Source organism: Anguilla rostrata, chromosome 9 (genome assembly GCF_018555375.3).
Source record: "Anguilla rostrata isolate EN2019 chromosome 9, ASM1855537v3, whole genome shotgun sequence".
Classification (NCBI taxonomy): Eukaryota; Metazoa; Chordata; class Actinopteri; order Anguilliformes; family Anguillidae; genus Anguilla; species Anguilla rostrata.
The window spans coordinates 35,334,968-35,349,483 of NC_057941.1; the positions used below are offsets into that span (position 1 = coordinate 35,334,968).

Sequence of the window (14,516 nt, forward strand, 5' to 3'; positions counted from 1 at the left end):
TCCCCGCTGCCCAAACGGGGGAACCACATCAACGTCACCGTGGAGGAGATGATGGGCGGCAACTTCACCTGCCACGACAGTGCCGGAGCCGTCCTCAACCACCAGCTGCTGCTGGTGCAGCTGAGCCGCCGAGACAACGACAGGAGGATCCTGGAGAAGACTGATGGAGGTACCCTGTACTCAGAGAGTGTGTGTGTGTGTGTGTGTGTGTGTGTGTGTGTGTGTCTGTGTGTGTGTCTGTGTGTGTGTGGTGGGTGTGTGTGTGTGTGTGTGTGTGTGTGTGTGTGTGTGTGTGTGTGTGTGTTGTGTGTGTGTGTGTGTGTGTGTGTGTGTGTGTGTGTATGTGTGTGTGTCTGTGTGTGTGTGTGTGTGTGTGTGTGTGACTGTGTGTGGATGTCTGTGTCTATGTGTGTGTGTGTGTGTGTGTCTGTGCCTGAGTATGTGTGTAGGTGTGTGTGTGTCAGTCAGAGAGACAGATTGAGGAGAGATTGAGCATTAAAAGCTCACAGGGCATGTTATAGTGTATTAAGCAGACTGCAGCGGCACGCCAGTTTCCATTTGTCTCAAACTGTTTGGCAGTGTAATTGTTTTACAAAACTGAGACAGGAGGTCTACTGCTTTCAGCTAGTCCTGCATCAAAAAACTCTCCCATTATCTCAGAATACACACTAATGCTGAAAACTGACAATCACGATTGTGTGTGTGTGCGTGCGTGTGTGTGTGCATGTGAGAGAGACTTCAACCACAATGCAGAGGTCCACTTTAATATCACACATACAAAAATTGTTTATATAAGTTCCATTATTTTACAAAAATGGAATCCATTTACATACACTCATTTTACCGTTTTCCTTAGCAATATTATAATTACCTCTTTGTTTTGGTAAAATGTGCTTTCTACTTGTACAAAATTGCGTTGACTTGAACAATGTTTACATATTTCAGGCCTTTAAAGCAAATGTGCTTTGTTTTGATGAAGAGGGTAGTTCAGGACAGCAGACACGGGACCCAGAATAAAGAGGGATCCGGGCAACTGAATCACTCTAGAATGGAAAAAATGGATTCAGACCTTAAATTACATTACAGGCATTTAGCAGACGCTTTGATCCAGAGCAACTTACACAACTTTTACATAGCATTTGTTCAGCTGGATATATACAGAAGTATTGCAGGTTAAGTACCCTGCTTAAGGGCACAACGGTAGTGTCCTACCCAGGAATCTAACCCATTGAACTGACACAAACAGCATTACAGATTCATGCACTCATTCATTTATTGTGGTATCACTTGTGTTGATTTATGCTTATTTTCTATTTTCATTTTTATACAGACTACATAAAATGTTTGTCCAGAAACTACAGCGGAATTTTCCACTGCTCGTGGAACTGGAGCCCGAATCGGGTGGGGACTGTTGTTCACGTCAGCGCTCAGCGGTATGTCTAAAACCTCCGGCCTTCTCAGATCACTGTCACATAGCATAATCGATGCTGTCTTTCCTTAGACACAAACGCAAACTATATGCCACTGTTATTATGTGACATTATGTTCATGACAGATGGATCAAGGCCTTTCTGAAAATGTGCCAGTGTATCCTATGCAGAATTAAAAGGACTGATGATATATTGAGATGTGGTGTCACAATGCAACTATCCAATGCACATTCACAATGAGATACTGTGAGACGTCTATATATAGCTCAGGGAACCCTGTGGCTGATGTAAAAACGTCTCTCTCTCTCTCTCTCAGGTCCTCAAACAGGGACAACATCACCTGTACGGTGGACGAGAATGAATCCGGGATCACCTGCCTGGACCAGTTCCAGTGCTCGTACGCAGAGGAGCTGGACTACATCACCCTGAGTGTGCACATCCGGTACATGTACCGCCTGGAAAAGTACACCAGCCAGTTCTCCATCTCTGAAATCGGTGAGTGGCTCTCCGATGCTTCACCTGCTGCTTTTACCTGCAGAAATCTGTACTCACAAAGAAGCTAAAACACGACAAAACAAGAAGTGGACGTTTTACTGTTTGAACTGTCTAGTCTGCCAGGATTAATATTGGCAAGGAAGGGTAAATGAATTGATGTTTAAGGACACTTTTGCTTAATTCTTAATAATAATTAAATATAATAATAAATTTACCAACTGCCAGATCCGAAGCGCCTGAAACATCACATTGTGGTGTAACTTTTGGTTAAATGTGTGAGAGCACTTCTGTGATCTGGATAGTTTCCTGTAGTTGCTTACTGTTGCTTACTTATTTGTTGTAAAATGCTGCCCCCTTGAGATACCATGTACAGGTACTTGTTCAGTCCTGTAGTTCCCTGTTCATGAGGATGTTATTTTAGCATGCAGGCATTCTCCTTTTCGATTTATCGAGTTCCATCCATTTCTAAACCGGTTACTCCTGGTTAGGGTCGCAGGGCGGTTGGAGCCTATCCCAGCATGCATTGAGTGAAGGGCAAGAACACACCCTGGACAGATCAAATAAATACCTTAAAAAGGCTATTTTTATATAATTATGTAATCTGTTCAAATGTATTGCCTCCGGAAACAGAAGCTGTACAGGCTGCTTTAGAATAACTTTATGTGCATATTCCTGATTCATAACGCAAACCCCTGCTCTGACAGATCTGTCAGAAACTTTTCAGTGTTTAAAATATCCTTCATTGCACAAAAAGACAGTTCAGGCCAACTGAAAAACATACACTCAGACTGAAATAATATTTTAAAAACCCAGAAAGGAAAGTCTCCCTGTTACTCTTCTTCTTAACAGAAACCACCTCATTTGTTTAGTCTGTCCCTGCTAACATTTCACAATTTCCCTTTTTTTTTAGTTCAAGCATTTTCGACATTACACATTTTGTTCCCACTCTTGAAAGTTGCAGGCTCCTTGACCTTGATGTCCAAATATGGTGACCTATTGGTCACACGCACACTGTCAGGTGATTCGAGTGAGAAAGTCAGACTCGTAACCGACTCTCTGTCATCTACTTCCTTCTCCGCCAGTGAAACCAGACAAGGTCAGCATCACCAAACTCAGCGGCAACACATTTGAAATGGAGTACCCCAGCACATGGAGCCTGCCCAAATCCTACTTCCCCCTCACCTTTCACATCAAAGTGATGCCCCTCCGGAAAGGCGGGGACTGCAGCAATGAGCAAGTCCAGGTAAGGCTGTGTATGGGGTGGGGGTAGGGGGGGTAACTACACCCTGAAATTGCCCCTCAGGGAAGGTGGGGACTGCAGCAATGAGCAAGTCCAGGTAAGGCTGTGTATGGGGTGGGGGTAGAGAATGGGGGCGTGGGAGGGTAACTACGCCCTGAAATAAAAAGGCGGTGTGTGGCCTGTCGGGTGGCTGAGTGACGCTGACAGCGATTCTTTCTCTCTCGCCTTGCTTAGGGGAGCCGCACGCAGAACCGGACCGTCTCCGTCGGCAACAGGAGGGAATTCCGCCTGTGCGTCCGCGCCCAGGACGAGCTGTGCAACTCCAGCTGGAGCGACTGGAGCTTCTACGAGTGAGTCGGCACTTCCGCCCCGCCCTCTTTTCTTTCGTATTAAACAAACGCAGCGGCCGCAATAGCTGCTAACCTGGCACATTCACCCCACAGGTGCGAGAAGATAAATGCTTCAGCGCCGATTAAAAGCTCTCGCACACTGCGCACCTAGCAGAACGTACCGTTTTATTGCCAAATTGAAAAAGTGCTACGTGGCAATGTTCAATGTGACAATAAAAAAAAGTGGATTTTGCAAAAAAAAACTGTATGCAGGAACTTTTTCTATATTAAGAGAATCAGCAATACTGCAATTGCATCTACAATATAGGACTGGAGCTGATAACAGCTACAAAAACTGTAAAAACACTGAAGCTCCTCTCTTCTTTTATCCAAAATCTGATCACGGAAAAAGGCATTTTATTAATGAATTATTCGTCAATCATTAGTTTTCTGGAAAATTGCAAGAAATCAAATATAGGCTTCAGCCTGACAAGTTTCTTTTTTTTTGTAATTAATTCTGACATTTTAATTGTCTGACAGGGTGAAAAGACGGTAATGAACACAACATGGAGGCTGGTAAGCTGGGGTTGCATTTATTATACTAAACATTCTCAGTTTTTTGCGAACGCCGCACAATAATCAGTACATTGTGTAAGAACTGCACAATGGGTGTCAGACACAAACACACACATGCTCATGCACACATATACACACACGCACACACACACACCCATCCACATTTACATACAGACACACAGCATATATAGTGAATAAGAAGAGCAGGGTTGATGGGTAATTTTCTTTTGTCAACAGAGACAGGCAAGCAAAGAAGACCGACTGAAAGAAGTATGATGCTCAGTGTTAGTGTCAGATTCATTGTCACTGCCCTGCTATTTCACACCATTGCTATATCTTTTTTTGTTATTTGACTAGTCTGTATTAAGAAGAGGTGAAACAGATACAGAGACAATAAGCTACATGATCATATGGTTTAATGAAGTCTTTAAATCTTTAAAGAATCATTTTTATTTAACTTATAAATTCTTTGTCTGTGTATAAAGCTGTGTTTAAATAAGTTATGGAAACAAAATGGCAATTAAGCTAGCTAGAAACTTGTTAGTACTAGATAGTATTTTTGGCAAATAAAGCATAAAGTTTGATGAAACCTGACATGTATGGCTCTATGATTTGAAATCGATTTCACTGTCAGAACAAATCATGGACAGGAAAATGAATGGCACTTCAACCGGTGTGTGTACATTGATTTGAAAGACACATTTAATGCAGCAAACCCGCTCAACAAGATTAGTCCCATATCTCTTTACTAACAGCAAACCTATAATTGTGGCCATTATTTAAAGTCAGTACGGTTCAAAGAAGAAGAAAAAACACATTTGTGTGGCTGGTTTCTTCCAGTTAAAATCATACTCTCACTAATCTCACATTTCAAACCAATATCACAGACTTGAAAATAAAAACACAGACAGACAGACGGGGTAAAAAGATTGATATTATTTTTATTTACAGTCAGGATATGCCCCCATAGGTAGCATATATACATGTGTTCACATCTGTATGGACTGGTGCAACAGGAAGAGGACAGTGCTTCTGAATGGACAGAGGAGACAGGGGGATTCTGGGTAGGACTTAAATAGCACATTTTCTTTTTACATTAAATCAGCACGTGGCAAACTTTGGTAGTCGCTTTAGAGCATGGCGAAGCTGAAAAGTAAGCCAGTCCGTCACCGATAACTGCTCTGATATTTGAAAAAGCAGGAGTGGAATCCTACGGATTGGATCCTTCAGTACCTTCATGGGGTGACGTCTGAAATGCGCACGTTTCTGCCCAGAACCACAGAACAGCTTAGCGTGACTGAGCGCCCCGTCGACGAATGAAAATGTACGAGACTTCCAGACAGACCCTGCCCCTCCGTCGCTCTCGGTAAACAGAGAGTGGCTAGAATAGGCTCGCACACAACGCATAAGAGCACTCAAAACACAAAATAAACATAAGTGCGGGACACGAACATTATCGTTTTGCTTTGTCCGCTTGTTTCAGTGAACTAGGTGCTTGTTATACTGGGGATGCAATGGAAAAAAAGTGACTGGATGTCTCTAACTAACTACAAGCAGAGGGTTTATTTAACAGCGCGTAGTGTAGCGGGACCTGGTGTCGGCCGGCAGACGGCCCTGTAAACCTAACTCTACTCTAAAGACACAGCGTTTTCTACTGTCAGTGATATTACTCCACTCCTCGCTCACAGGAAATGGAGTCGGTTTTTCGAACCCAGCTGCAGTTTTGTACCTTTTTAAACACCTAAACAGTAAAACTCAGGAAGGGGCATCTTTTTGATGTCTTACAGGTACGACAAGCCATTCTGAGGACTTTCCTGAGAACCTTACCCACAATACTCATGATTTCTGAGATTTTAAATATCGTTATCCTGAAAAAAACAAATCTAACAAAATCATACATATCTTGCTCTTCTCCCCATCTTCTTAAAAGAATGCATTTAGTGGAAAAAAAAACAAGAAATGTTCTTACAAAACACTTTACTATGTCAGTTTCAACAAAAGAAAAATGACCTCACAAACAAATTAGATAGTTTGTCTTACAAAAACACAGAAGATCCACAAAATATAAAAAGAATACTGCCAAGAAAAAACTTAAACAGCTCCCAACAATGGTATAAAACTGGTACCATCTATCAGTTACACAATTCAAAAAGCAGAAAGCACTAGCATTAGGCCAATTTAGGGCCGCTTTGGGAATTACAATAACTTAGGAACAATTCAGCTGACGCAACCTCAGAAACAGGGGAAGAGAAACAAGACGAATGCAAACACTTCCAAAACGGTACCGGTCACAGTTTATTCAAAGCATATATTCACCAAGCCTTCGTCAAGCATGTGTAAAGACTTTGTTGACATAACACCTTTATGAATAATTTATTAAACACGAAGCGGTGCTTTATGAAGGACGATGTTAATAAGCTATGCAAATTGCTATTCCAAAATGTGACAATGCACATTATCATTGAGGTCACTCTTCTGACCTTTCAATTTCCAAACATGTGAAACTTCCAAACATGTGAAAAAAGATGCTGTGCTGTGGCGATAAAGGCGCTATACATGCTTCGTAAAGGCTTTTCATTAGAAATGTGTAAACTTTGACCAAGGTATTTGGTTTGATGTTCACACACTTCGACAGCTTTGCTTGGGAAATCTCTGAGCTCTCAGAACACTTCTCTGTGAAAGCTTCTCTGTGAATCCCACTCCTGTAGTTTAAAGCAGCACTTGGACACTTCCATCCTCCCTTCAGAACCAAGGTCAGTTCACCAGCAATACTGGCATAAAAAAAAAAAAAAATTTTCAGCAAACTACAGTGCGCCAAACCCCCATCATTTACTTCCTGTGTGGAAATGAGACAGCTTGTCAAACCCCTGCCAATCAGACAAGGATTATAAGGGATAGCGTAGAGGAAAAAATATACCACCATCTCACAATTTAGAATCGGAGCAAAGGCCAATTTCAGACCGACGGAAAGTTCTGGAATGCTGAGGAGACAGCAGCGTTTCTCCTGGGTGGAAGGTGGGGGAAGATGGGGGGGGGGGGGGGGGCTGTAACAGAGGCTACGCTAGACAGGTTGAGCAAGGGAACCTTCCAGATGCACAAAAAATGGAGAGGGGTTGGGCCGGACCCAATCGCAGCAGTCGAGAAACCCGTGCGCACGGCGATCGATGAAGAACGGCAAGCGTGCGTGTGCGCGAGTTGGAGGCCGATGCTAACCGCTAACAAATTATAGGACATACTCAACCAGGAAGCGGGGCATGAGGGGTGGGGGTTTGGAGCAGCCAACTGTCAGCTCGAGTGTCCAGCACCACCGCTTGATGGAGGAGGAGCCACGTGCGCACACAGCAGGGGGCGCTCTACTGGCTCTGTTTCTTGGACAGGTACCTGTGAGGACACACAGAACCAAACCCATGACGACAAAAGGAAACCTAGCAACGGGAATTAAGTTCTACAACATGCGGACGCTTAGATGAATGCATCTGTGTCTGAGCCTTTTCTGGTTGAACTGGTTACGGTCACTATAAAGAGTGACTTCCTGTTTGTGCCTTTGATATCACCAGAAGTGCACAGATGAATAAGGAACCCAGACCCCAAGCAGGCTATTAATATTAATTAGCAATTAACTCATTAATTGGTATAAAACTCACTTTTTTCTCCAACAGAGTACATTTTATATAGAAGAGGACAGCACTGTTATCATAGCCTCGAGATGAAATACAGAGGAGTAAAGATGAAAAGAATTTAGCAACAGCTCTGATGAAAGAGCCACACTAGAGCCCGACCGACATATCAGTTTGGCCGATATATCGGCCATTATTTGACTTTTTTGAGGACATCGGTATCGGCAGTTATGCAGCCGATGTGTCCCGATTTTTAAATAAGTATAAAAAACAAAAAAAAAAACACTGATTATTTATCTGTACTTGTCTGTTCGAACGTTGTAATAGCTATTTACTAGAATTATCCAGTAGAGGGAGCTCTAATACAAGTGTGAACTGCAGCTGACGCGCTACTTCTGTAATAAGACGTTTGTCACTCGTGCCTCATCCAATATTCTCCACTGCAAGACTTGTCTGCACATATTCGATTGCCGCAATAAAGGTATGTATATTTAGTGAAAATTTTTTATTAAATGCGTTTATACGACCACTATATTTATCAATCCTCATTATCAAGCGAGTGAGCCAGCTAACATATTTGGTTCACTTTAGCAAGCCTTTATGAAGTGGCAGTGAGCACATAAGCAGCGTAGGATCGACATTTCCAGAGGACATCGCTGTATTCTCAAATAAATAACCAGCCAAAATAAAATGGTGATTGAATGCATCACACATTTGTTTTTTATCTGAGATAATGATATTAGCTACTATATGATGCTGTGTCAATCGCCAACGCGTTATTGCAAGTGAGTGTGTCATCTAGTCACGCGTCATCGTAGCAAGCTAACCAGACAGTAAAAACGCCGATAAAACACTTCTAACGTGGATCATTTTAAGCCATGTTATCTAGCTTTGTCGTAATAACATGAGAGAAGGATTGCTGTTGGAGAAGTGAATCAACCAACAGTTAGCGCGCGTAACCTGCACGAAAGCGCATTGTAGTTTTTTTCACGTATTTCATCCAGTCAATTTAATTTCATCTAACGTTACACTTGATTCACTCATTAGCTCCGCTAGATAATGTCTTACTCTTTGAGACAATGTAGGAGAAATAAAATAAGAAAATATAATTCATTTAACTTACTGAGAATATATAATAAGAAATAATGAGGCTATGTCAATAGCTAATGCGTTATTGTGAGCGTCACGCGTCAGAGCGCATTGTAGCCTAGTTATTTTCACCACCGAATTCTTATGGACAGGGAAGATCGCTAGATAAAGTCTTACTCTTTGAGATCATATAGTAGGAATAAAATAAGAAAATATAATTAATTTACTGATAATAGATACTAAGAAATAATAAATTAATAACAACAACAACAATAATAATAATATTCATAAAAATACGTTTGAAACTGGAAAACTGATTTTTTTTAAATAAATTTTTTATAGATGGCTAGAGTAAAAGCAAGGTGTGGAGTTATTTTGATTTTACACTTAAATATGGTGTTAATATATTTAATTTAATATCACCTTTTACATTTTTTTATCTAAAAAGTTCTTTGTGTGTTTATTTTTATTTTTATTTGTTTGCTTATAAGTTAAATGTTCTTAAATATAGACACTTTATTAAAATTAAGGTTTTTCCAATTGATTTGAAAATGTTGCACTTTTTGACAAAATATCGGTCAAAACATCGGTAATCGGTGGGCTAGGACTCTCCAAAATCGGGATCGGCATCGGACCCAAAAATCTGGCATCGGTCGGGCTGTAATCCACACTCATCACTTTTTCATTAAACACACAAAACATAGAACGTGTGGTTTTAATAAAAGATGAATAAAACCGTGAAGCTGTACATACCTTTCCCAGTGTTTGTGGTTCAGCCCTGAAAAGTCGTCCAGCTTGGCAATCTCCTTCAGATATTGAGAGAGTTTGAAGAGCTCCTTGTCTTTTTCGCGGTTTAAGTGCGCCTTCATGAACGGACGGATCTACGGTTTAAAAAAAAAAAAAAGAAGAAAAAAAAGGGCGAGGTCACCTGTACCAAAAAGCATTGCTTGCAATTGCAAATGACTATTCCAATCAGGAGAAACAAATCGACCACAATTCTACAGGCACCAGCAGCCAGGCTTCAGGGCTGAAGAGGGCCGGAGACGTGCACCGTATGGGGGGGATGATTCGTAGTTTCTCACAGGCAGGTTGCAGGGCACCCCTTCACCCGCGAGTGCGCACGTTTTGGCGGGAACCCTGATGCCTACCTTCAGCCCGTTCTGGGGGTTCATGAGGAAGTTTCTGCCGATGTCGTCGAACATGATGGTGTTCTTCTTGTTGTAGAACTCTCCGTACTTGCCCCATATTACTCCCAGCGGCTTCACCTGACGATTAAGATGAACAACATCGATTATAGCGACTGGGCTTTTGACTGGGTGACATAGTATAGGCCCTTGGTTTTCAACAAGGGGCCCCATGAAACCCTCAAACCCTCGAACGTACCTCCACCACACCCCTCTTGGGGGTGTGCACTGTGATCATGGCCGCACTGTCCAGCATGAAGGTGATCTTGTAGTTGGGGTTGTCGGTTACTCCCAGCTCCTGGGACACCAGAGAGAGAGCGGTTACAGTGCGGGTACACCTCAGGCCATCATTAAAGGGACCAGTCACAAGGTTAGAAGTGGCCTAGAGCCACCCAGATTAAAAATGATTGTGTGGTCACTGGGCCACAAGATCTGTGAAGACAGCAAGTGAAACCAACTGGAATGAAAGATCCCTCTCTTCGACTGTAGGCAACTCTTACAGTAAAGAAACCCCCCCCCCCCCGGCAGAAACTGAACTATTACATACCACCGAAATATTAAAAAATGAACAGAACATCCTTCTTTTTAATATACTTGTCGCTCGTTGCTAGAAAAAAAATTCCATCAACGCCACGTCAGTATCAACTCAAGCCCAGGTTCCCAAGACGGCGCCCATCTTTCACCATGCAAAATTACGACTGAATGATATTCTAAAAATGACACGCCAATAAAGCTGACCGGAAGAGAACTTACTTTCATTTTAGCATCGATCCACTTCATGCTTGTGGCAGCTATCAAGGGGAAGAAAAAAAAGAGAGAAACAAACAGACACGTCTGAAAGTCAGCCTCTAAAATGATGAATTATGAGCCCAAACCCCCCGCTGCGTTATGACTCCGAACTACAGCAGACGCGAGACGTGCGCCGCACGCTGTGGACGCCGGAGCGCGACGGCGCGACGCGGTCTCCGTGTGACACTCACACCAGATGACGATGTCGTAGTCCTCGTACGCGGTCGTGAGGAACTCGTGCAGAAACGGCCTCATCAGCTCCTGGCCCGTCTCCGCACACGACTTGTGGTCTTAAAAAAAAAACATTTTTTAAAAATTAAACTAAACACAAATGACAGAATTACTATATTTCTATAATTACTATTAACTTTTCTAGTTTTTATTCCACTTTGGCCAGTGAGAGAAGAAGCATATTTACAATTTATCACTTAGACAATAGATATTGCTGAATTTGTATATGTGGCAACACTTATTAACATACATGTACACTGTATTTTCAATGACATTATACATCTTTAACTTGCACACAGAGCACTCAGATTTGATTTGATCTTCTGAGTGACCAAAAGATGTGCTATGATGGATTGACGATATTACCTGATGAGATTATTCTAAGAAGGACACTAGAAGCTGTAAGCTGAGAAAAGTCATTTTTGACTGGACTAATGGGATAAATGGGAATTTAGTCCCACTTCGTTTGCACATAGGACCCTGTAAATGGGGTAAGCAATAAAAAGTAAATAGTGGCTTATTGCTCAATGCTGTCTATGTCATTCCCTTTCTCGGGAAATCACAGACGGAATTGTGGAATGAAATTTCTGTATTTGAACGTAAAAGGGCAGGTTGATCATCTGTGTCATTCAAACACGGATCATGTAGGAAGCACTGTACAATTACAGCAAACAAAAGAAGTACTTAGTGTTAGTCCCGGGGGGGGGCGGAGAATGCCAGTCATCACTTGTCTACATAATACTGAAATAATAATTTACTAAAGTGAGAAATTGGGGAGAAAACGCATAGGAAATTTCAATAAATAAATAAACAAACCCTTTTAGGTGTAAGTTCGGTTTAACTGAACATTCTAATGTAACAATTACTACTGGTGATTGAAAGCAATGGAGTTCCAGAACACAGGTTTTGAGGAAGAAAAAAAAAACAAAAAAAACCCTACTCTGCAAAGGGTTAACTGCAAAATAGAGCTCTTCTGTTTGCTCAGGTTCTTACCAAACAACGTGTAGTCCACATCCAACACCAGTAGCCTTTTTCCTTCTCTAGGGGGGTTCAGCTCTTCCACTTTGTAATCTTTTACACGCCTGGCGATCTTTGCCAAGTTCTCCTCCCTTCACACACAAACACGAGTACACAAATGCACATGCACGCACACATCTTTCATTAGTCACTGCCTGGCAGAAGGTTTGTAACCTGAAACTCTGGACTGGATGCCGTCTTAGTTATTCTAGGAGTCCTGCAAGCTCTTTCACTTATGACTGTGACACATCTCCATACCTTCTGCACAGGAAAGTTCCAGAGTAATAAAGTCATTTAAACAAATACTGACCTGTTCTCTACCTCAATAACCTCTTCTTCGATGTCAAAATCATTGATGACATCATCGTTTTCAGGGGGAGGGGCCAAAACGTCTTCCTGCAACAGAGAGAGAGAAAGAGAGAGAGAGAGAGAAATAAGTGAGCTGTGTCCTCTTAAAGACAAATGATTAGGAGAAGTCCACAACAACAACAAAATTAGGGTCAATAACCGATGTGTCATGAGTTAATCTCTCAGGTGGGGCATTACTCTTGTTCACCCGAGCATGGAAATGATCAAAAATTCAAGCATAAATAAATGAACAGCAATGTGATTCTGGCCAAGATGTGTAATGCAGAGTCGTGTGATGTAATGCCAGAAGCTGAGGCGGCCATCAAAGAAGACACACACCAGGCTTTCCTCCCTGCTCCCCATCATCATGATCTTGGTGTTTGGCTTCAGTTTCAAGGTGCCCAGTTTAATGTCATCCTCGGCTGGTTTACCTGTAAAATAGATACAAACACCAGACCTTACGCCCACCTTGTACAGCCGATCCTGTCTATATCCCCATCACTGTACAGGCTTCACCCACCAATGTCCCCATGTTGCAAGTTGTGATGCTTCTTGTACCATGAGAGGACACAGAAAAATGTTTTGCAGATGTGGGCTTACTTTCAAGGTGACAATGGGCCACTCTGAACAAAGAAGAAATTATCATTGACTTTAACCAAGTTCTCTTTTAGACAACGAATACTGCTTACGTGCACGTCAAAGCACGGTATCACGCGAGCACCAAAATATAAAAGGCAAGCTTGCGGAGACTGGGCCCCACTACGACGATTCCTACCTTTGACTTTCAAGCCCAGCAGTTTCTGTCTTTCTGGGAGGACGCCCGTCAAAGATTTGATGGACTGCTTGAGGTCCAGCACGGTGTCCTCCTCAGACAACGTGCTGATTGTGTACTCCTGCCCGCCCCATTTTATTATCACCGACACGGACATGCTGCTGCGAAGCACTGGGCAAAACAGAACCATCAACAGCACTAACGTTAGGCTAACACAGCTGTACACGGAACCGCATGCATTTCAGTGATACGCACATTAGTTACAATAGCTAACAGCCAGCTAAATTCATCAGACACACATAGCTCTACGCGGTTAAGACATAATTCGACTTAACGCTAGCTAGGTTTGACATTACACAAACGACAAAAATTTAAATCAGCGTTTTCAGTATCGCCAAAGCAAGCGATGCACCCTGTTTTTTCACTCTCTGGATGGTCACAAGTTCAGAAGCGATTGTTGCAGCTTCAAATAAAGCTAGGCAGCCAAGATAATTAAATTGAAGCACTTAACTGTATTTATTACGAGGGGGCGTCTTGGGCCCAGATGAAGTGCAAAATTAGCCAGCTACCCAGAAGCCCGTGGATATTTACAGGTTGTCACTGGAGGATTTGTGGCGTTTGTCTTTTAAAACGGAATGATCCATTCTTTCTTTAGACCATGCACTAGCAGACCTTCGCAGCCAACAAACAGACGCATATGCAGCAAATGAGCGCGTGTTGCTAGCAGTGGCTAGGTTGGTCGTTCAGATCGAGTTACTTAGCTGGGCAGTTAAGTCTTGAATGAAACTAAATGAGAAATGGGAAACAGAAAAGACGTAGCTGTTTGAATTCATTCTGAGGCTGTCATGATGTCCATTTATACACATAATACCGGCACAATTCCCTCGATAACGCTCACCGTTACCTGGCTACCATTCATTCGAAGCATAGTCGATGCTAAACTAGCACTAGCTAAACGGACAACTACGTCTAAAATAAACCGAAATCCTGTTAATACCTAAGACGATCTTTAAAAACTGTCCTTGCACCGCCAATGCGATCAGTGCATTTATATTTATTTGGTCCAAATATTGCTAGCTAACTCGCATCCACATTTCAGACAGGGCCCATACATTACTAGCTAGCTAGCTGCAGTACCGTTTGAACTGCAGCAATTAGGCAGATTTACAGAACCTTGAAATGCATCCGTACCAAAATGACTAAAATGGTCACCAAACCCCTCCCGAGTAGCTATTTGGTGAGCAATGCAGGTGATTTAATGCAGAATTAATTAATTACTTCAATTTAATTTCATTCAACGTTGATTACTCAGCAGTTTCTTCCTGTATCCCAGAGATGCCCCGGTTTGTTTCCAATCGGCCTTTCAGCTTCAACTTCCTGTTGAGATTACCGTATTTTT

The 14,516-nt window shown here is 42.3% G+C and overlaps 2 protein-coding genes across 7 annotated transcripts in view; one reads left to right on the top strand and one right to left on the bottom strand.

The window, feature by feature from the left end:
- LOC135263678 (interleukin-12 subunit beta-like) overlaps positions 1–4,659 on the top strand; it is a 6,471-nt gene extending 1,812 nt beyond the window's left edge. The window contains exons 3-9 of the mRNA XM_064351985.1: positions 1–169; positions 1,331–1,433; positions 1,747–1,925; positions 3,008–3,168; positions 3,400–3,515; positions 4,035–4,070; positions 4,308–4,659. The exon at positions 1–169 is cut by the window's left edge and continues 98 nt beyond it. Coding sequence (XP_064208055.1) covers positions 1–169; positions 1,331–1,433; positions 1,747–1,925; positions 3,008–3,168; positions 3,400–3,515; positions 4,035–4,050 — 744 coding nt within the window. The 3' untranslated portion in view covers positions 4,051–4,070; positions 4,308–4,659. The remainder of the gene's footprint in view (positions 170–1,330; positions 1,434–1,746; positions 1,926–3,007; positions 3,169–3,399; positions 3,516–4,034; positions 4,071–4,307) is intronic.
- A 332-nt stretch (positions 4,660–4,991) lies between these two features.
- Positions 4,992–14,516, bottom strand: ublcp1 (ubiquitin-like domain containing CTD phosphatase 1). 6 transcript variants are annotated; one of them, XM_064351980.1, is made up of 12 exons: positions 14,396–14,501; positions 13,629–13,903; positions 13,121–13,288; positions 12,685–12,776; positions 12,308–12,393; positions 11,974–12,089; positions 10,941–11,039; positions 10,714–10,751; positions 10,160–10,258; positions 9,925–10,041; positions 9,530–9,657; positions 4,992–7,451 (listed from the first exon to the last, which is right to left on the bottom strand). In XM_064351980.1, coding segments are annotated over exons 2-12 (972 nt in total). In that variant the 5' UTR covers positions 13,630–13,903; positions 14,396–14,501; the 3' UTR covers positions 4,992–7,423. The 6 variants fall into 6 exon arrangements, with proteins under 6 accessions (XP_064208050.1, XP_064208048.1, XP_064208052.1 ...); XM_064351978.1 differs by having other exon boundaries at positions 14,309–14,478; XM_064351982.1 differs by having other exon boundaries at positions 14,255–14,478.